This window comes from Trematomus bernacchii, unplaced genomic scaffold, assembly GCF_902827165.1.
Source record: "Trematomus bernacchii unplaced genomic scaffold, fTreBer1.1, whole genome shotgun sequence".
Classification (NCBI taxonomy): Eukaryota; Metazoa; Chordata; class Actinopteri; order Perciformes; family Nototheniidae; genus Trematomus; species Trematomus bernacchii.
Window position 1 is genome coordinate 2,588,297 of NW_022987641.1, and position 21,769 is coordinate 2,610,065.

The following is a 21,769-nucleotide window of genomic DNA, read 5'->3' on the forward strand; positions in this document are numbered from 1 at the left end:
ATTTGATCTAATAGGTCCCCTAAATACTCAATTTCCCTCCTTCAGTGCAAACCTAACTATCATAATTCATGTGTGTACTCAAGCCTATAACATTTGTTATCAACGTGTAAGCAGAGACTGATTTATTAAATGAGCCAGCACAAAGAAAACAGAAGTAAAACGGGGTCAAGGGCGCCTCTTGCCTTGTCTATCTTCCCCTGCTTCCTCTCATTCGGAAGCCTAGAAATGGCGTTTCCAGACCTGTCAACAAAGCTTTCCTAAATCCCACAATGCCCCTGGCTCCCTGAACGGTCCTAAAAAACAAGCGTTTTCTTAAGAGTCCCGAAACATAAAAACAAAAGGCTGAGATGGATACAATCAAATGCGACTGGACTGACAGTTTTTCCAGGTGTTGTGAGCATGTGTTTTCGTGAGGAAGCACACAGTCAAGGACTAAACGTCAAAAGTACTGAAGATTTATTTTTCATCGAAAACAGTAAAAGAATATAAAACAAAACAAGATGTTGCTGTAAGAAAAACAGAGGCTGCATGAACACGAAAAGAACACATACATAACACAGCCACTCAAGTGTGATTGCTGATATAATCACGTGTAATCATGACCTCGCCAGCAGCGATTTATAATCATCATCAAGATGAAATTGTGTCTTTCTAATTCTTCAGCCCAACGACAGCATAGCATCTCGGTGACAGGAGGGGATCAAAGAGTTGCACCAGAGCAGAGAATGATAAATCCTCCTGCAGGACACAAAGAACAAAAACAATAAGAAACAAAAGAAGATGATAAAAAACACATGGACATCACAACCTTGACTCTCCTCCCAGTTTGCCTCTCTATGATGTTCTCCCAATAAAAGATGTCTCTATTGAATCCCCAGAGAAGAAACATCTGTGCAAATATTGTGTCAGGTGGACTCCTGTTCATGTGTACGACAAGTGTGTCTTTCTTGATGGCTAGCTCCTACGTTGTAGGACATTTTGGAATAGTAACAAGACTATATGCTACTTATGCAACTACTATTTGGCTGACTTCCTTAATAAGTGAAGCTGGACACAAACAGTGCTTTGATTGGTGATGAGCTGATTCTAATTGAATTAGTATTGATTTTGAATTGTATTTAGATCTAGCTAGCAGTGGTGATCTTTAGGGTAACTATAGCTATTGGTCCCAGTTTGTTGAAACTTTGGTAGTTTACCAAGTGGGACATTTTGAATTTTTTTTATTTTGGGAATGCCAACATCAGTATACTAAAATGCTTAAAATGACAATACTAACTTTTTGATGTTTAGCATGATTAAAATCTTAGTTATCCTAGCATGTTAGCATGCTAACATCAGCATACTATAATGCTAAAAAAGGCAATGATTCAAGATTTTTCAAGATTCAAAGCATTATATTATATGTTATCATCATAACATATGCTAACATTGTTCAGGCTTATCAGATATAATGTTAACTATGTTCACATCTCGGTTGTCCTAGCTTGTTAGCATGCTAACTGCAGGTATATTGACCACATGATGGTTGTATTGTTAAAAGGCAAACTAGTGCTTTTTGGACCTCTGTGATTACGGTCCTGTTTACATGTTGTAACACGCATGTCCCGAGTTCACTGAAAAAAAAAATGTAACAATGACTTTGATTAAATGTATTATGTCAACAGATAATTATATTAGGTTAGTTGAAAGCATTAGTATTAAGTTGAACCCTATTATTTTGTATTCAAATGTAATATTATTGCTTTCAAATACAATTATGATTAATGTGTTGCCATAATATATTTATTTAAGTCAACGTTTCAATTTCTTTTCAGTGTTGCAATGGCAGGGTAAAGCAAATAAACAACACAGTGGTGTCATACCCTTGCAAAATATTCCCTATTTTAACATATACTGTTTGGTGCTTTTACTTTTCAGCAGACATCCCGTCACAGTGTAGACTTGCTTAATAAGTGCATCAGTGTTTGACTTTCAACACTTCACCTAGGGCCTGAAGACTTTATGAAAACATACAGAAATATACAGTATGTTTCTGGATAATAATCACGGCTCAGAACCTGATCAGTGTGTGTTTATATCCTTTAAGGCTGAACATGCTTCAGCACACTTATCATCACATGGATCATATTCACATCTATCACCTCCTTTTCCCCCTCTGCTCCTCCTTGGGGGAGATCCCTCAAAGCTGACCAGCGCTTTGTACAGTACGTTATATCATTTGATTACATGACCCTAGTAAGGAAGTCCATCTGACACACAGCCATGCATGTAATCACAGGTTCAAAGCTTGTACATATCTCATCACAGTGACTCAGGCTACAGATTAGGATGTTGAGTTTGGCTGCAGATGCACAAGACGTTAAATTGCAAGCTGGCTTTAATTTAGCCGACACCTATATTATTGTCGGTGGAGTTTAATTTAAAAAAAAAGGTGGGAGATCTCAGCTGAGATTTCTGCGTCTTCGCTTTCATCATCTGAAGAAGTTTTAAATCCTAATCAAGGAACTGTACGAGCACATTTTAAAGATGATTCCAGATGAACAAAGAGAGTGAGTGAGGAATGCGTGTCCCTAGGGTGCTTGTGAAAATCACTGTTAGTTCAATTATGACTCAATAGCCGCGTTCACACCAAGTACTTTCCTGTACTTAGTTCCGGCACTCAGAGCCCCGGCGCTTTTTACCCCAGGGCACTTAGTACAGATCGCGTTCACACCGGAGTACTTTTCCCTGAGGGAAGATTACGCAAATGAGCCGCTGACGTCACTTCTTCTTCTTCTGCTTTGGCTTTACTGGCAGGCCACAAACCACTTCACGGCGAGTACAGTAGGTGGCGGTATGCACCTTAAAGTTGTTTTCAATCCGCTGCAAAACAAGAGAAGAAGAAGAAGAAAAACTTCCCGCGTATACTGCAACGCCCACCCACTCGCTGTACATTAGGCGTCTGTTGTTTACCTTCCGACCTCAGACATGATGGAGATGGAGTCGACTGAAGTTGTGCTGTTTGTGCTCATGTTATACAGCTTTGTAACTGAGTTAATGCAGCCTGAGCAACTTGCGTACAATAACAAAACAAGCCGAGCACGAGTGGTGGTGGAGAACGCTTTTGGCAGAGTGAAGGGCAGGTGGCGGTGCTTGATGAAAAGAAACGACTGCAAGATGGACAAGATCAAAATCCAGGTGGCAGCATGTTGCATATTACATAACCTTTGTGAAAGTAATGATGAGTACAGGGACGAATGGACTGCCTTACCGGCGACCCAGCTTTATGAGGCATCTGAATAGCGTGTAAATTGTACATTGTAAACATTTTGACAATAAAGCTGATCTTTTGTACAGTGCTTTTGTTTCTCTCTTTTATTTTCCAGTCAAGACAGGCAACATTACAATAGTGTACAGTGTGGCAATATAATAACAATAAACTGTGCCAGGTGTGTTGTATGCACAGTAAATATGCTCAGCAGCAAACCCACCTTTATTATATATATATCTTCCTGAGACCCACTGCATCCGTCTGCCATAAACACTATGGAAACATACATGTTAGTTTCGGCCCATAGTGGACTCCATTTTGTGTTGTGTAAAATGGGGGGGGGAATTAAAAGTTTGCAAATCCCCATGTCCTCCTCAGAGGACAATCATAAAAACATTTAGTTTTAGGTCAAATAATATTTAAAATTATATAAATTATCATATTTGTGTATGTGCCCCTGCCATTCCTCCACAAGGTTGCAACATTGATGATAAATAAATGACAAATAAAGCTTTGCCAGTTTATAACCGATGAAACATGATGGTATCAGAATAATCACTTACATGTGATGTATAGGATGCTACACAGGTCACTAAAGATAAAGTGTCAGGAGAAATAAGCAAGATACAGGATCTGTTTAACAGTAAATAGAAGTTCACATTTTTTATGTAAATAAAATAGAAGTTGTACATGTAAATTAACATTATCAATATAAAATAAAGTGTCAGTTGTATCAAGACTATATAATAACAGTAATAACAATAATATAAAATGAACTGGTGAGCATCTTGTCCTCCGTTTCCTGGGCCTTGGTGAACAGCACCATCTGATCCCCGTGCATCGACTCTTTCACCACGGCACGCCGGTCCTCCAACGCCTGGACGGTGTCAAAGAAATTCGCATCCCGTGTCCGCTTTCCTAAGAGGGGAAAATAAGCAAGATACAAGATCTGTTTAGTCGCCATGTAGTTTTACAACATACTAGGAATGTTTTTTTTGTATTTTCACAAATAGAATTAAGGTTTCACAAATCTGAAACTGTGTTATAAAGAATCTTTTGACTCTGGGATAATCCAGTCCAGATTTGATGAGTCTAGGTATAGTGGTTTTAGATCAGGACCTGGTCTAATGTGGTCTACATGTAAAAAAAGCACTGAAATCTCCCTTTTTTGTATTTTTACAAATAGAATTAAGGTTTCACAAATCTGAAACTGTGTTATAAAGAATGTTTAGACCCTCTGGGATAATCCAGTCCAAATAAATCGGCTATGCAGCGATTTAAGAGGTTCAAACACGGAGGATTGTTCCTTTTTGAAGAGTGCTTCATGTATGCTTGAACTTTGTTTAATGTTGTTGAGGCAAGTTTTCTTACCGGAAGTCATGTGACCTCTAGCCCGGATGTTTACAATGTTTGTGAGAGAGTAAAAAGGCGCGAACATTTGTAAATGCCGGTCTAGGCGAATACGTTTTCACGCTGTTTCATAATTGTACCAAGAAGGAAATAAACATGATTGTGAACATCAGTTCGATGCGTAACGTTCTTTCAAGACAAAGTTACAGTGTGTGTACCTTTGCGTTTGGTTGCTGGTAAGGGGGATGACCAAGCGCTGTGATCTAGAATGCAAAGCTCGCTTGTTTCCAATCCCGAGAGTTGTCCATCCTCGCCTGAAACAGACGATTAGTGCCATGAGTTAGTGAAGCAAATTACAGAAACACTGCACAGTTATTCACAAGTCAAAACGTTTTCATAGCGGCCGAGAATATCTAGCTAGCTAGATGTAGCTAGCTCGGGGCCGGTGTTAGCCTATTCAGCCTAGCATGGCTAGCTTGATATACTGAGCAAATAAAAGTACATCTGAGACCATTATTGTGCAGATTAAAACCCCAGTGCATGTAGTTGATTTTACCTTCGTCGTGGTCGTCATCGTTGGCCACTGAATCCGCCGTTTGTAGTCCTGCCTGAGTTTCTTTATTTTTAGCCGGTGTGCCGTGGGGCTGTGCACGATTCCCAGGTCGAGTGAAAGCTACTGAACTGGCTTCAGTAGCATTCCCTGGGTCGCGTCCTCGGCGTAGATCTCCAGAAGCGCCGACACCTCCTCATCATTTCTTGATGCTTGCCATAACTGCTTTCAAAAACAAACTACTCTCCGTCGGTGCGCTGGGTTTTTGTAGCGAGGAAAAACAATGGCGGCTCTACACAACATTTTCACAGTTGTACGGGGCGTGGTTTGCAATTCGCCTAGCCAATCAGCACTGGGGCACTTTTTACCCACAGGAAAGTACGATCTCTCAGCGGGCACTAAAAATGGGGGTAAAAGTTCCCGAGATTAAGTACGATTTTTGGTGTGAACGCGACATAACGGAACTAAACGCGAAAAGTACGGTGAAAAGTACTCCGGTGTGAACGCGGCTAGAGTTACTTGTTTTTTTCTAGTTTGTTCAATTTCTCTTTGTTTTCTCAGAGTCAGTTTAAAGGTCCCATGACATGGCCATTTCTACTGGTCATAATTCCATTGTTGAGGTCTACTAGAATAGATTTACATTGTGCAATTTTCCAAACTCACATTGGTTTCTCATACAGCATCTCTGTATAGTATGTGTATTCACTCTCTGTCCTAAACAGCTTGTTGGAGCTCCTGCCCCCCCCTCCCTGTGAGCCCACTGTGCTCTGATGAGTCCACCACCGTTACAGCGGAACATCAGTGATTATGTGTTACAATGGCGTTAGCAACCAGAAAATGACACCAGTAAGGACAAACAGATGAGAATGCTGCGTGGGGTCTGGGTGCCGTGTTGGCGGGACGTTGCGAGGCTCGCTGCTGCGAGGAGCGGACAGTGTGAGCTGGCTTACTGGTGTGGTTTCCTGGTTGCTGCGTGGGGTCGGCGAGACAGCGAGACAAGGTTCTTTATTGTCAATCTGACATAGCTACAGAGTAATTATGTAGTTGAAAATCTTATGTCACAGGCTTCTCCAACAATGCAACATAATAACATAATAACAATAAGAGCAAGAGCAATACAAAAAGAAAAATAGTTATAAAATAAAGTGATGATGTGGAATAGTGCAGTACAAGTCTATATACAAGTTATTGGAATGATATATATATATTAGGTATTAGATACATAATACTGAGTAGCAGATGAATGTTTTGAAGTTGTTTCAACAGTTCAATTTTTTAACAGTCTCACTGCCCGCGGGAAGAAACTGTCTCCGAATCTTCTTGTCCTTGCCAGGATGCTGCGGTAACGTCTGCCAGACGGCAACAGAAAGAACAGTTTGTGGCTGGGGTGATGGGGGTCTTTGATAATCCGTAGTGATTTCTTCCTGAGCCGCTGGGAGTAAAGGTGCTCCATGGATGGCAGCTCCGTCCTGGTGATGTGCTGTGCAGTTTTCACCACCCTCTGTAAAGCCTTACGATCGAGGTCGGTGCAGCTGCCGTACCAGGCCGTCATGCTGCCAGTCAGGATACTCTCTATGGTGCACCTGTCGAAGTTGCAGAGTATCCTGGAATCCATTTTGAACCTCCTCAACCTGCGGAGGAAGAAGAGCCGCTGTCGAGCTTTCTTGGTGATGGTGGTGGTGTGAAGAGACCATGTCAGGTCCTCAGTGATGTGGACCCCAAGGAACCTGAAGCTTTTGACTCTCTCCACCGTAGTCCCATTGATGGCGATGGGGGCGTGTCCCTCTCCCTGCTGCTTCCTGTAATCCACAATCAGCTCCTTTGTTTTGCTGATGTTGAGATGGAGGTTGTTATCCTGGCACCAAGATGTCAGGTTTTCGACCTCCTCTCTGTACGCCGTCTCGTCATCGTCTGTGATCTGGCCGATGACGGTCGTGTCATCAGCAAACTTCACGATGGTGTTGGAGCTGTGTGTGGCCACGCAGTCGTGGGTGAACAGGGAGTAGAGGAGAGGGCTGAGCACGCAGCCTTGAGGGGCACCGGTGTTGAGAATCAGGGTGGAGGATGTGATGTTTCCCACCCGCACTGCCTGGGGTCTGCCCGTCAAGAAGTTCAGGATCCAGTCACAGAGGGCGCTGTTGAGCCCGAGGTCTCTGTGCTTGATGGCCAGCTTGGAGGGCACAATGGTATTGAATGCTGAACTGTAGTCAATGAACAGCATTCTCACATATGTGTTCCTGTTCTTCGGGTCCAGGTGTGAGAGGGCAGTGTGGAGGGTGAGGGCTATGGCGTCGTCTGTGGACCTGTTTGCTCTGTAGGCAAAGAGACACAGCGAAACCCAGCCCGAAACCAGCCCGAGCACACACACAGACTCACAGCCTCGCCGCGTCCCGCCGTCTCAGGCTGAGAAATCCGCGGAGCTGCAGCTGAGAAAATAATGTGTGTGTGTGAGGAACACACACACCAATCCGCGGACTTAACGTAACGGCTCCGCGGACGTAACGTAACGACTCCGCCAATTGGTCCATTTGGGTATGGTTACGTCGCCATACCCAGGAAGAAAAAAATGGAAAATGAAAAATCTCCAACGAGGCGTTCTGGGGCAGCATAGACAGGTCTTTTCTGTGTTAGAGTTTTACTCGCTACAGGGTGTACTTTGAGGGTTTTTGACTCTGCAGGCCGTTTACATGCAGAAAAAGCTACATAACACACAAGGGGACGGGTAATAACCGGAAAAGCATGACATGGGACCTTTAAGATTTGAAGTGATAAAACGTATACAAAATAAAAGATTTCCACTTATGGCTTGGCTATTTCCACTAAATAAAAGCAATTTTGAGATCAAAATAATTGTTATTTTAAACCAGATTTTTTGGATTTGCTGGAAAGAGTTCCTTTTTTTAAACCAGCATTTTGAAGACACACCTGTTTATTTCTTTATTTCTAACCTCCCCTGCCTCTTCTTGGCTTTGTGTTTATTCAGTATGACTTCCTTTTAGAGTCTTACTCTATTTTCAGGTTTCCAGGTTCCAGGTTGTGCTTAAGGGGAGTCAAACATGGGAGCAGAGCCGCACCTTTAAAAATAAATAATTCCTATTATTTTTGAATGATTTATGAGAGTGTCCCGACTGAGTTTACCTGTTCTTTCAGGTAGCAGAGGCGGTCAAGGAGAATCAGACCTTCAATACAGGGAGCCAGGGTCACCTTCAACTGCACAGAAATAATGACATGAGATGACTTTGAATATAAATTGGTTGATTTCATTTCACATCAGTGCTTTTGACAAGGTTATAAGTCTGTCTGGTACAAAACTGCTTATTTTTATACTCCCAAAATTGAGACTACAAATTCCCACCATGACAAGTGTCTTGCCAGTAGCTGGTGGGCAATCCCCAAAAAACATGTTTTACTGCTTTATGTCATGAAAGAAAATTGGTATGTTGGGTGACACCACCATTAGTGGCCTCATCTCATCTGAAACCACAGGCTGGTCCCATTCTGTACAATCATCCTCGCAGACTACAATGATCTCACTTAATGCTTCTTGGCATTATTCATCCTATTTCACAAGACTAACAGATTTCCGTGCCTACCAGTCCAGTTAAAATGTTATCGATGACTTACCAAATTAAAAGCATGCATTTCGGCCATTCGCGGTTTGTATGTGTCGTGGTAATCCTGGATGTCCCTGTCCGAGAGCTGTGAGAAAGAGAGTATTGTGCAAGTGAGTCAGAATATAAGGGCATATAAAAAGGGGAATAAAAGTGAGACATGTAGGGAACATTTGAAAAGGAGTTTAAGTAGGAGAGAAAGAGGTTTATGACTTTTGGAGTTGTATGTGACGGCGCACAGACAGAAATACATCATCCTTATTCCCATGGATACGCAGCTCTGCCAGATGAGCTCAACATCCTGGTTTCTGGCAACATCTTAATCCCACCACCTGTGTAGTTCCTTAAGTTTACACAATTTATATGAATATATATGAATTGATGGGTAAACACCAATGAGGAAATATATTCTCTCTATCCGGCCAAAATATGGAACATTTCCCCCGGAGTGCAGTGTTTTTCCACAATTTGTTTCTAGAAGGTGTTGTAAGACAAAAATATTTTTATTTTATTTTAAAATACCTTTGATTCATCCAATTCCAGTCTGAGTAGAGCTCGGTGAACATAGTCCACGAAGGACTTTGCCTTGGAGTAGACATTCCCAACTCGCTTTTCACTGCAGAGCAAACAAGTCATACATTTACCATTTATCAGTCCCTGAACGTCTCAGTGAAGTAAACAACTTCCACTCCTTTACTCACATGTCGTTTGCATTTTTTTGCTTTTAAATCAAAGTTTAGCAATCAGAATTGAACACTTCTAAAAGGAGTGAACAGTGATGAATAAGCGCTCTTAGAGAAAAGTAATGGATATTCCATCCTGATCTGATCTAGTCATCACACTGAAGGTCACTGAGCACATTCGATAAAGGTTAAGTGGAATCTGCGAGACACTTCTTTAGTTCATTTCACTTAATAAGAGGACAGCAAGATCATAATCCGTCAACAAATTCAACTAAAATGCCTGAAAATAAGGAATCAAAATAAAAGCTAACGACCCGCCTAATCTGCCATTTATTTCTTATTTTTAAAAGGTACTATATTACCAGAAAAATATAGATTTTATAAATATTAAAGCCTTGAAAGGGTGCAATTAATGTTTTTTACATTATCGAATAATGTGCCCATTTTCCTTATTTGGTTTTCAGTCTATAAAATATAAAGAAGTTTATAACCTTAAAAACACCGAGGAAGAAGAAGAAACATTTCCTTTCTGGTTCAGAGAAAATAAAAAATAAATCTGTGACGTACTTAATACATTTCCTTTGGTCTGTTACACTTTTAACAATCTCATGTTTATTTTAGCTGTATATGTTTAAAACAACCATAAATAACTAAACTATGTGGACACTGTGAAATAATACCCAGAAAATGTTTAATAGCTTTACACTTGCTGTCATTTTTCATATGAAAGTGATGGCAGATGTAAAGCGTTGTTACCTTTTGAAGGAGCTGTAGTGATCCCTCAGAATAACATGAAGGACGGCTCGGTAAAACAGAGACTCCATCTGAATCTGCACACAAGATCAAAGATAACTTGATTCAACATCATGCAGTTTACTTTAAATTCCCCTTACGATTCACTCAGCGTCTGTATGAACAGTTGATAAATAACTCCTGACACTTTCCAAGCCTGATGCAAGACTAGCAGGCAATCAAGCCAGATTCAGACCCCAGTTCCAACAAGAAATCAATCTAGTGATTGCATTAATATTTATAAACATTCCATATTAATGGCTGGTGGTATCATGTAGCAAGCGTTTTGCCCCGAGCTCCATTTGAAATAAATACACTGCAGTCAATCACGGACTTAAAACAATAGCAGAATCAATGTGCTGATTGTTTTAGATCATTATGAAGATAACACAGTCTTGAGTGATTGTGAACACCCATATTTGATATTTTAAATAATGTGATGGATTTGTTTTGATGGGTGGGGAGTGAGAATAGAAAGAGATTTGAGCCTCATTGTTGTGCGATGATGACTTTTATTTTATATTTTTAATAAATACGGATGTCCTACTTACCCCTTGGCCGAGTGAAACTCTTTCGAGGGCCTGTTTTTGGAGAAAATTGTGAAGCGTTGAAACAAAAATATTTATTGGGAAAAACTGAGCTATAGCCACAGTAATACAAAGTAAAAAACACTCATCCACAAGCCTTACAGTGACTAAAAAGACTGTCTGGAGATCATGTGTTTCTCTAGGAAAGCTGCTGCTGTGCACATTTTTTGTGCTGTCATCAAAACTCACCAAACACGCTGACATCCTGGCATTTCTGCCGCAGAACCAGGAGCCTTGGCGGAGGTACTGACTCAGAGGGAAGCCACACACACCGTGCAAACACTCTGGGAGGGAACACACAGAGATAATAGCACTGAAATGACAGATCAGCTTATCGAACAACAGCAATCAGTGAGTTTGCATTTTAAATATTTGCCTGGCTACTGAAAAAGAGAGCAGGAGTAGGAAACACATTAATTCATAAGGACTTCTATCCTTTTCTTTCACTGCGACAGTCTTAAAGGGCTCTAAACTGGAATTAAAACTACTGAGGTTTTTAACTTGTTTATGTGTCAAAAAGCCGCTTAAAAGGAAATGTTCTTGCGCAGAGGTAAATGAAAAAGGAGATTGATACCACTTTCATATTTGTCTGTGTAATCTGAAGCTGCTGTTAGCCAGGAAACAGTTACGGGCCGTCCACACAGCAGCGTTAAAAAATCTTGAAACGCTTCTGCCCATTCACTTTGAATGGGGTGACGTCACTTTCCCTCACTTTTCGCCGAACTGCATTGTGATTTTCAGGATTTTCAGGATTCAAAAGTTGAGCAATGTTCAACTTTTGAGGCTGAGGTGGAAGCGTCAGCCAATCAAATCCCGTGTACGCAAATCTGACAGTTCAAGCTCTAGCCAATCAAATGGCGTGTATGCTGGGAGAGACATACCGCAGGTCATTTCCTCATATTCCAAAAAATGGAGGAGAAATTAGCGGTAGGGAATCACCCGGTGCTTTATGACCAGTCCCTATTTACCTACCGGGATATAAACCGGAGGAGCCAGGCATGGAGGGAGGTGGCAGAGACAGTGGTATGTTTTCGCCTGTTTGGGGAGTTTATATCCAGTTTACTTCAAACTTTTTTGCTTCGTATGTCGGGGGCGGGAGATTCATGTGATTGGTTGTTGGTGCCTTGCTCGCAAAAAATCCCCAAGCTTCAGATACGCCCACCTCCAAGATTTTTTTTTAACGCTGCTGTGTGGACGGTCCGTTAGCGTAGCCTAGCATAACGTTTGGAACAACAGGGGAAACGGTTAGCTAAATTCACCAGGCTAGCTGTTTCCCCTTGTTTATATTCTTCGTGCTAGGCTACGCTAACTGTCTCCTGGCTAACGTTTTTCCCAGAATCTCAAGCTTCTTCTTTAATATGCTTAAAGTGTATGGTTAGAACCTTTATAGGATAAAACTCATCTCTCCTTAAAAAAACTTTAAAAGTTTGAATACCTAAATGCTGGAGCAAATGTGAAGCACCTTTCTAACCATAGCAGAGCTGAAGACACACACACACACACACACACACACACACACACACACACACACACACACACACACACACACACACACACACACACACACACACACACACACACACACACACACACACACACACACACACACACACACACACACACACACACACACCACACACACACACACACCACACACACACACACACACACACACACACACACACACACACACACACACACACACACACACACACACACACACACACACACACACACACACACACACACACACACACACACACACACAACACACACACACACCCACCCCCTTTGGGAGGGTACTGAGTGTGACTTCTTGACAGCCAGCCATCCTTTTCATGTCATTTCTAAAGGGGTCAGTGGCTGAGGCCAAGGCGCAGTGAATCCAGAGGGACACGGTCAAAGGAAGCAGTAATAACATGTGCAGCTGCTAGCAAACAGCCTGGGACACGCTAACATGTTAGCAATCATGTTAGCTTCCCTTCTGCAGCGGCACATGGCCTACTGACACAGAGTTTACCCTCGGAGGCAATTAAAGTGGACAGGCCTTTCCTCCTGCTGATTACAGTACGTACACAGAGATGTTTATAGAAGCTGGTCTCGTGTTCACATCTGAAGTGGCCACATACATGCAACCCCATTCAAAAAGGCAAATATTTCTGAAGTCCTTGTGTTCGATTGTACACTTTGTGTAGAGACATTCTGGCTCCAGACCGGAGACGCCTGAATGTGCTTAAGATGTTTATGTCAACAGAATGATTTTTGGAGTCCTTATTCCACATAAGGCATTAAACAAGGATGATGCATTTAAGGATAATACCATGGGGGGGGGGGGGAAACAAGGGCCAGTGCCCCTATAACACTGAGCTTGGACCCCCCTGTGGCTCCCCTCCAAAATAAATAATTATGATAATGCAATTTCTGATAGTAAAATAAAATGTAACTTAGACATTGACTAAAGTTCTCTTACAAAAAAAAAACACAAATTATTGTATTTATTGTTTTTCTTTGGGCTCTGACTTCATACTTAATCACGATTCGTACCGTAACATGGCAATTTTGTCTTTGTAGCGCGTTAAATGTGCTCCTCTCATAAAATAACTGCCCCCAGCGCGGCCCCCCCAGTAAAATTGGTCTAGAACAGCGACTTGATGATACCAAAGTGACTCACATAACTAGCTTTCTATAATGAAGCTTTTCAGCTCTGCAGCTCTTTTTGAGAGTGAGGTAGCCACCACAGGAGCTGGCCAGCATCCCAGACTGCACTGTAAGGGGAGAGAAAGTGTGTGTCGGTGTGATTGCCATTTGTTCACTTCTTTAAAGCATAAAGCCGTAACTTGAGAAACGAGCATGGATGGGAGTGTTTTCAATCAGCTGTTGTGATATCATTTTCCGCTGGCTCTTGGCTGAAGCTGCGTCGGGCCGAGATGACGTGAGGATCGAAGGTCACGCCGTTAACAAGAGATGACGGGACACCGTATCCACTGTAGTGACGGCTCTCCCTAAGGATTTACAGAGGCTGCAGTCACAGCATGAGGACACATGTAGACAATTACATACCCCGTTAAACTCAGCGGTGAAGAAGCGAGGATGACATCAATGTATGGTCCTGTGTTTTGTCACCTGAATTAACCTCAGGTGTAGAGGATGACATACCATCTCCTCAGTTTGAAAGGCTAGTTAAATAACTAAGAGTATACAACATGCTGGTTTCAGAATAAATCAAAGTTAAAAAAAGCTATTTTCAGCAGGCATAAACAGCAATCCTTATTACATAAATCCACACTAATGGGTTTAACAGAGCCCAACTCAATCTCCAGAAGTGTAACTTGGCTGAGTCTCCAGGCTCTCAGTGGAACATTTGACTTGTTTACTATAAAATATGGCTATTAGTGTTTATGTGGGAAGCTAATATTTCATTTCAGATTGGATCAGAGATATAGAATGAGCTCTGCAGGTGTCTGAGATGGGTTTATGGGACATGTGTGGGAGAAAGAGATACAAATAGAGAGAAAGGCTGAGATATACGTACAATGGACACTCCACCATCGTTCCTGTCCCCAATAAGACAAAAATCACCAGCCTCAACGACTACCGCCCAGTAGCACTCACCTCCATCATAATGAAGTGCTTTGAGCGGTTAGTCAAAACCTTCATCACCTCCTCCCTCCCTGACTCTCTGGACCCCCTGCAGTTTCCCTACAGAGCAAACAGGTCCACAGACGACGCCCTCACCATCCACACTGCCCTCTCACACCTGGACCAGAGGAACACATATGTGAGAATGCTGTTCATTGACTACAGTTCAGCCTTCAATACCATTGTGCCCTCCAAGCCAGGCTCAACAGCGCCCTCTGTGACTGGATCCTGAACTTCCTGACGGGCAGACCCCAGGCAGTGCGGGTGGGAAACATCACATCCTCCACCCTGATCCTCAACACCGGAGCCCCTCAAGGCTGCATGCTCAGCCCTCTCCTCTACTCCCTGTTCACACACAGCTCCAACACCATCGTGAAGTTTGCCGACAACACGACCGTCATCGGCCAGATCACCGACGGCGACGAGATGGCGTACAGAGAGGAGGTCGAAAACCTGACATCTTGGTGCCAGGATAACAACCTCCATCTCAACATCAGCAAAACCAAGGAGCTGATTGTGGATTACAGGAAGCAGCAGGGAGAGGGACACGCCCCCATCGCCATCAATGGGACTACGGTGGAGAGAGTCAGCAGCTTCAGGTTCCTCGGTGTCCACATCACTGAGGACCTGACATGGACTCTTCACACCACCACCATCACCAAAAAAGCTTGACAGCGGCTCTTCTTCCTCCGCAGGCTGAGGAGGTTCAACATGGACTCGAGGATACTCTGCAACTTCTACAGGTGCACCATAGAGAGTATCCTGACTGGCTGCATCACGGCCTGGTACGGCAGCTGCACCGCCCTCAATCGTATGGCTTTATAGAGGGTGGTGAAAACTGACCCCCATCACCCCAGCCACAAACTGTTCTGTCTGCTGCCGTCTGGCAGGCGTTAACGCAGCATCCGGACTAAAACCACCAGACTCAGGGACAGTTTCATCCCACAGGCAATAAGACTGTTAAACACCTGAACTGTTGAAGCAAAATCTGTTAAACACCTGAACAGTTGAAACAACATCCATAATATTCATCTGGCTGCTACATAAAAAATATTTTTAAATTATTTATCTATTTACCTAATATATCCTATTTCAATAACTTGCATATAGACTCTTATTGCACTATTTCAAAATTATTTTTCTTTTTGTATTACTATTTACTTGCACTATATTTTTTCTGTTTATCTGTGTTTTGTGTTGCCCTGTTGGAGAAGCCTGTGACACAAGATTTTCATCGGCATAACTACACTGTAGCTATGTTCGTATGACTAAATAAAGAACCTTGAACCTTGATATGAGTGCTGTCTCTCTGTGTGTGTGTGTGTGTGTGTGTGTGTGTGTGTGTGTGTGTGTGTGTGTGTGCGTGCGTGCGTGCGTACGTGCGTGCGTGCGTGCATGTGTGTGTGTGAGGTTACCCTGTCCAGCAGGGTCAAACTCCTCAGACAGCAGGTGATAGCAGCAGCCCACGCTACAGACTGCGGACAGCTCCGGTTTAGCCACAAACATCCTCAGGGTGCTGGGAGCCAAGTCGCCACACGTGTGCAGGCCGACCATGACCGCATCCTGGAATTTGAAGAAAGCACGCAGGGAAAGGAGAGAACAGAAGAAGAAAAAGAGGGGAGGGGTGGTGATCGATGGTTAAGTTTATTGATGATGACGCGCTGCGGATTTGGCACCGAGATAACGCCCCACACTTGTTCCAGCAATGCAACCTCCAGCTGCTGTGGTAGACTCGTAATTTCATGAGCGCCAGTGGGAATCGTGCAGCTATATGCAACCACTAAATATTTTCTGATCTTTTTTTATACTTTGGATTTGCTCACCTCCAGCTCGTCGATAAGCTCTCGGAGCTCAGTTTCCGCAGTAACATAAGAAGTGAGAGGGGAAAACATCTCGTTGGCACTGGTTCTGTTCTGAGCTTTCCTCTCCAGGCTCTCCCTCTTCCTCCTCTCCCTCTCCTCATCAGTGAGCTGGCTGGAGGGAACTCTGGGGGATGAAGGCTGCATCACATCCACTGATAGGGCACTAAGGAAGAAGTCCTGTTCTTGGTTTGGCTCTGAATCCCTTTCTTTTTCCTCCTCTTGTGACAACCCTACCCCGTCTACATGTGAAGAATCCTCGTCTCCCTCCACTCCAGGTTTTATTTCTTCTGACACCTCCTGAGGTGAATGTGCAGCCTTTCCTTGTGCCCTCGCTGCCTTGTTGTGTTTCTGGTACGCCCTGGAGAACTTCTTCAGCTTCCTGTTCCTCTCCTGGGCTCCGTGGGTGTTGGAGCTGGAGGAGTCGATGCCGTAGACTTGGAGGCCGTACTGCAGGGAGAGGAAGGAGCTCAGGTAGCCTTTCCCTGAGCCTACATCTATCACCTGGGGGGGAGAGGAACGATGGAAGAAGAAATATAAGCAAAGCTCAGGCTACTAAGATAAACTTCCTCCTGTTGAGGGTTCAAGTCTGTCCTTAAAGATCTCCTATCATGCTATTTTTAGGCACATATTATGAGTCTCAGATATATAAAAATATATAAAAAACATATCTATGATGTGTTTTGCTCAAAATACCAAACAGATCATGCGTTTTAGACATCCCTCAAATCCCTCTGTTTAAGCCCTGTTAGAGAATGGCTGATTATCTGCTGGCCCCGCCCCGTTTTGAGCACAGCAAGGCACACTGTGAGTTCTGTGACGAGCTGTCTGCTCTGCTCAGATGCAGCTAAACGCTGCCGTGATTAAACGCCATATCATGATCCAAACACATCAAGGATTATTTCTGAAACAATATGGAACTCAAATGCTTTTTTTCTTGCGGGTTTACTACAAGGTGATTTCCTTTTTTTTTAATTTCCTGCTTTTTTACACATACTCTCTCCAGTACAGGTTAGCTCTGAGTGTTAGCGATGCTTGCTAATGTAAACACAGATCATATTACGTCCAAAACACGTTGCGCATTGTTTCTGATAGTGACGTTTCTGATAGGGCCGTGGGCGTAAAGCCAGCCCACATTTCCGATATTACGTCATATTGGCAGCAAATCTGGATCAGCTCCGTTGTACCCACGTTTTTAGAGGTTTGGGTACGGAGGAAAAGAGAAAGAGTTTTGTTTTCTGACACTTTGTGAGTTCCCTTACACACCGGGGACACATATTTATGTATAAAAGACATCAAAAAGTGCATTTTGCATGATAGGACACCTTTAACATGGCCTTTTAGGGTATTCATTTAAACTTTTAAAATGTAACTTGACCTGTTTCACTCCACAGTGCTGGGCCAGACAGGCCACCACCTCAGACATGGATTGGACCTCATGAGATTTCTTGGAATTCATAAACTCATCTGTCTCCATCTCAGCACCTAGGTTAGGAAGAACAAATGTTTTTTAGCCATACATACCCAAAATGTTTCCTAAATAATTTTCATGACATGAAACAATGTGTTCAGACATACCCATGGCTGCTGCTGGAGCTCTGGACTCAGCCCTGCTCTCTCTGAGGGCCTGCAGCAGCTCGTCCCTGCTCATACACACTCCAAGGCCAGGGAGGGAGTGAGCTCTGGCGGCCCGCAACAGTTCACAAGCATCCACCAGCCGGTCTGTTTCATTGCAGAACCCGAATGTGGTCTTGGATTGATCTATCAAGGAAGACAGACACATAAATAAATGTAATATTATAGGATAGTTAGGGTTTTAGGCAACACCCCTAATGCAATTCATCATTTGAGAAATTATACAGTAGGATGAATAACCTGGCAACCCAAAACTTAAGTTAAATCAGTAGTAAATCATTTATCAACCACTATTAGTGATTTCATTTGTTACAACTTTCAAAACCTGAATACATGATGCCTTATGAGATATTGGCCTCCATAATGATTCTCTACAAGCTTAATATGAAAAGTGTATTTGTTTACCCTTTGCTCTGTGTTGTGGCTCCCTCTGCTGGTCACTGCCGTCATTACAGGAGCTAAATGTTGACAGGACCTCCTGAGGTGGCACGGCCGTGAATCGGTTCCACGCGTCCTGAGTGTAAAACTCCACAGTGTGAGCATTAGCGATGTTCAGAGTTATAGATAGAAACTGCTTAACTTCATCTATACGACGTTGTATTTCCGTCAGGCAGTATGAGGAGGATGACATATTAAAAAGCTCTCTAAAGACAGCCCGAGTGAAGCATGAAGTGTTCCTGCATGTACGCACAGGCAAAAGTAGTAGAAAATACTCTTCGATGGCTTTATAATAAAATGTGAACTATAACCCTTTTTAAAATATGACGAGCAAACATAAAAGGGAATACATTTAACGTTTGCACAATATGTTGCAATTTTAGTCAAGCCAAGCGGCACGTTATAAAAAGTAAAATAACGAATACCCTCATTTGGCATGTTATTAACACAATGTTATTGATTTAACTTTAAAACTAATTATATTCAAGCATGTCAGCCCGTTCGGTAAAAACATGCAGCTGAGTACACTTTTCCACCATGTAACAAATATAGGAATGTCCTAATATTAAATGAATCACCTCAAGAATCAAGATATTTTGGATCGAAATCGAATTCTCCACGATTGATTGTTCATGACTGGCACGTGTACGTCATCACATCGCGTCTTTAACACAAGTCGCATGCAGCCTAAACTTAACCCGCATGAGTTTTGTAAACATTTCACTTTTCCTGGCAAGTTCTAACTGAAATGGCACCGACAGATTACAAAAAAAAGGATAATAAGTTTGTGGCGAAAGCTGGTAACTGGAAGAAACCACAAAATACCCTACATGGTGTCAAGAAGAGGAAATGGGTCCCCGACAACAAAGTATTTGAAGGCAGTGTTAAAGAAGGTACGCTTTTAGCTAGTACACTTACAGGTAGAACGAGACAGTAATGATATAATTATTGGGGGTTTAGTTAATTCACCCACATGCAAACACTACACATGCATATACATGTTTTTAGAGAAACATTATACTCTTTCATATTCTTAAAATGTTTGTGGATATTATGTAAAATATATTCATTATAAACTCTAATTCAATTGTTTAATTTGAATTAAAAGAAATCTCACCACTCTCCATTTAAATAAATTGTCATCTTAATAATTCTTGCTACGCCTTTTGTCTCCAGGACAAGGGTTTGCTTTAAAAAGAAAGGAAAAAGTCAAACATGAGTACAACAAACTGCTGCGTAAGGAGAAAAGGAGGACCCCTGCGTCCAAAGCTCTCTACAAAGAGGAGTACCCCGAACACCTCCGGCATCTATACGTGGCCGAGGCAGAGAAACTGAGGAACGAGGCCTGGGCCCATCGCCTTAACAGGACCAAGCAGAGACTGTTAGGGCAGGAGAAAAGAGAAGAGACAGCTGAACATGATGCTCCTGCTGAAGCCGAAGCTGCTGAACCAGTTCCAGAAGATGCTGGTGGATCTGAGCAGACAGATGCTGGACCTGTGAACTCTGAACCAGCAGCATCCTCGGAGAAAGACGGGTAAGAAAACATCTGAACACTCGGCTCTATAACAAATCACCTCTGGCAGGCAGAGAACTCTCTGCTCCATAGTTTCTCTTGGAATAAAATCACACTGTACATTTTAGATTTAGATTTTCAGTTTAATATTTAATATTCCATCCGTCACATACTTATGTATATAAAATACCTTGCTTTATATCTTGTTATTGCTAATTTGTAAATTCAACATGTATATTTTCTACTTTCTTGTTTATTTCTTGTCTTTTAATTTGTATTGTACAATGCCATGTCTTTTTATGCTGCTGCAACACAAACATTTCCCAAATTGGGATCAATAAAGTACTATCTTATCTTAATGCATAGTGCTGACATTAAGTGAGCAGTAACACCTGCATTTGTGAGATATTAAGTAGTTAAAGGTCCCATGACATGCTTTTCCGGTTATTACCTGTCCCCTTGTGTGTTATGTAGCGCTTTCTGCATGTAAACGGTCTGCAAAGTCAGGCAGCTGCAGCTCCGCGGATTTCTCAGCCTGAGACGGCGGGACGCTGTGAGTCTGTGTGTAAGCACACAGACTCACAGCCAGGCTGCGGGTGTGTGCTCGGGCTGGGTTTTGCTGTGTCTCGCTGTCTCGCCGACCCCACGCAGCAACCAGGAAACCACACCAGTAAGCCAGCTCACACTGTCCGCTCCTCGCAGCAGCGAGCCTCAAAACGTCCCGCCAACACGGCACCCAGACCCCACGCAGCATTCTCATCTGTTTGTCCTTACTGGTGTCATTTTCTGGTTGCTAACGCCATTGTAACACATAATCACTGATGTTCCGCTGTAACGGTGGTGGACTCATCAGAACAGAGTGGGCGAGCTGACCAATCAGAGCACACTGGGCTCATAGGGAGGGGGGGCAGGAGCTCCAACAAGCCGTTTAGGACAGAGAGTGAATACACATACTATACAGAGATGCTGTATGAGAAACCAATGTGATTTTGGAACATTGAACAATGTAAATCTATTCTAGTAGACCTCAACAATGGAATTATGATCAATAGAAATGGCCAAGACATGGGACCTTTTAAATAACAGTATTTGACACTAAATTTGCCTTTATAATCTGTTTTAGTCTTCCAATGAGCAACCGCATGAGGAAGAAAATGCAGAAAAAGACGTCCTACGAGAAGACAAAAGAGGAATTTGAGACGGTAGAAGAAAAACGGAAAAAGAAGAAAGAGGTGAAAGAAGTTTTATGTTAATAATGACTCAACATAGTTTAAGTATTTTGTTTTTTATGACTTCAATTCAAAAGCAGTCTGACGTTCTACTGATGGGTTGTCTTTTTCTTCTCATTTCTTATTCTTTTGTATGTATTCCAGGAGTTCCTGACAGACAAGCAGCAGAGAGACGAAGCCATCAAGAAGTACAAACAGAAAAAGGAGGAGACTTTTCAGATACTCAGCAAAAAGACCAAAAAAGGACAGCCCAATCTGAACTTACAAATGGAGTATTTGCTTCAAAAGATCACTCAAGGAGCTGGGAAATGAGTCAAGAGATCTCAACGAAGAATATATGGGACCCTGCCTGTATTTGATTGCGCGATTTAAAAAAAAAAAAAAAAAAAAAAAAAAACAGAATATCCGAGGACGACCAGGATTGAACTTTTCACACAAAAATATCTCTTTTCAGTGCTGATTTATGTTTAGAGTGGTGATCTGTTCTTTTTTCAGTATTTTGCCCCAGGAATTAAACTGTTCATTTTTAATATCAGACCACAAGGTGGCATTGTAAAACATGAGGAGAAGGGAAAATGTGCTTATGTAAGATATTATTACACAATAAATGTTTTATCTTTCTGTAACGTGTTG

At 42.5% G+C, this 21,769-nt stretch overlaps 2 protein-coding genes across 2 annotated transcripts; one reads left to right on the forward strand and one right to left on the reverse strand.

Annotated features, from left to right (window-relative positions):
- Positions 1-451: 451 nt before the first annotated feature.
- mettl25 (methyltransferase like 25) lies at positions 452-18,587 on the reverse strand. Its single transcript, XM_034133292.1, has 12 exons — positions 18,362-18,587; positions 17,900-18,082; positions 17,700-17,806; positions 16,286-16,825; positions 15,878-16,025; positions 11,013-11,107; positions 10,788-10,817; positions 10,201-10,274; positions 9,284-9,377; positions 8,775-8,849; positions 8,289-8,360; positions 452-738 (listed from the first exon to the last, which is right to left on the reverse strand). Exons 1-12 carry the CDS (start codon positions 18,585-18,587, stop codon positions 652-654), a joined length of 1,731 nt encoding a protein of 576 aa, XP_033989183.1. The 3' UTR covers positions 452-651.
- Positions 18,588-19,031: 444 nt separating this feature from the next.
- On the forward strand, positions 19,032-21,762 carry ccdc59 (coiled-coil domain containing 59). Its single transcript, XM_034133651.1, has 4 exons — positions 19,032-19,287; positions 19,571-19,928; positions 21,031-21,139; positions 21,281-21,762. Exons 1-4 carry the CDS (start codon positions 19,143-19,145, stop codon positions 21,446-21,448), a joined length of 780 nt encoding a protein of 259 aa, XP_033989542.1. The 5' UTR covers positions 19,032-19,142; the 3' UTR covers positions 21,449-21,762.
- Positions 21,763-21,769: the final 7 nt, after the last annotated feature.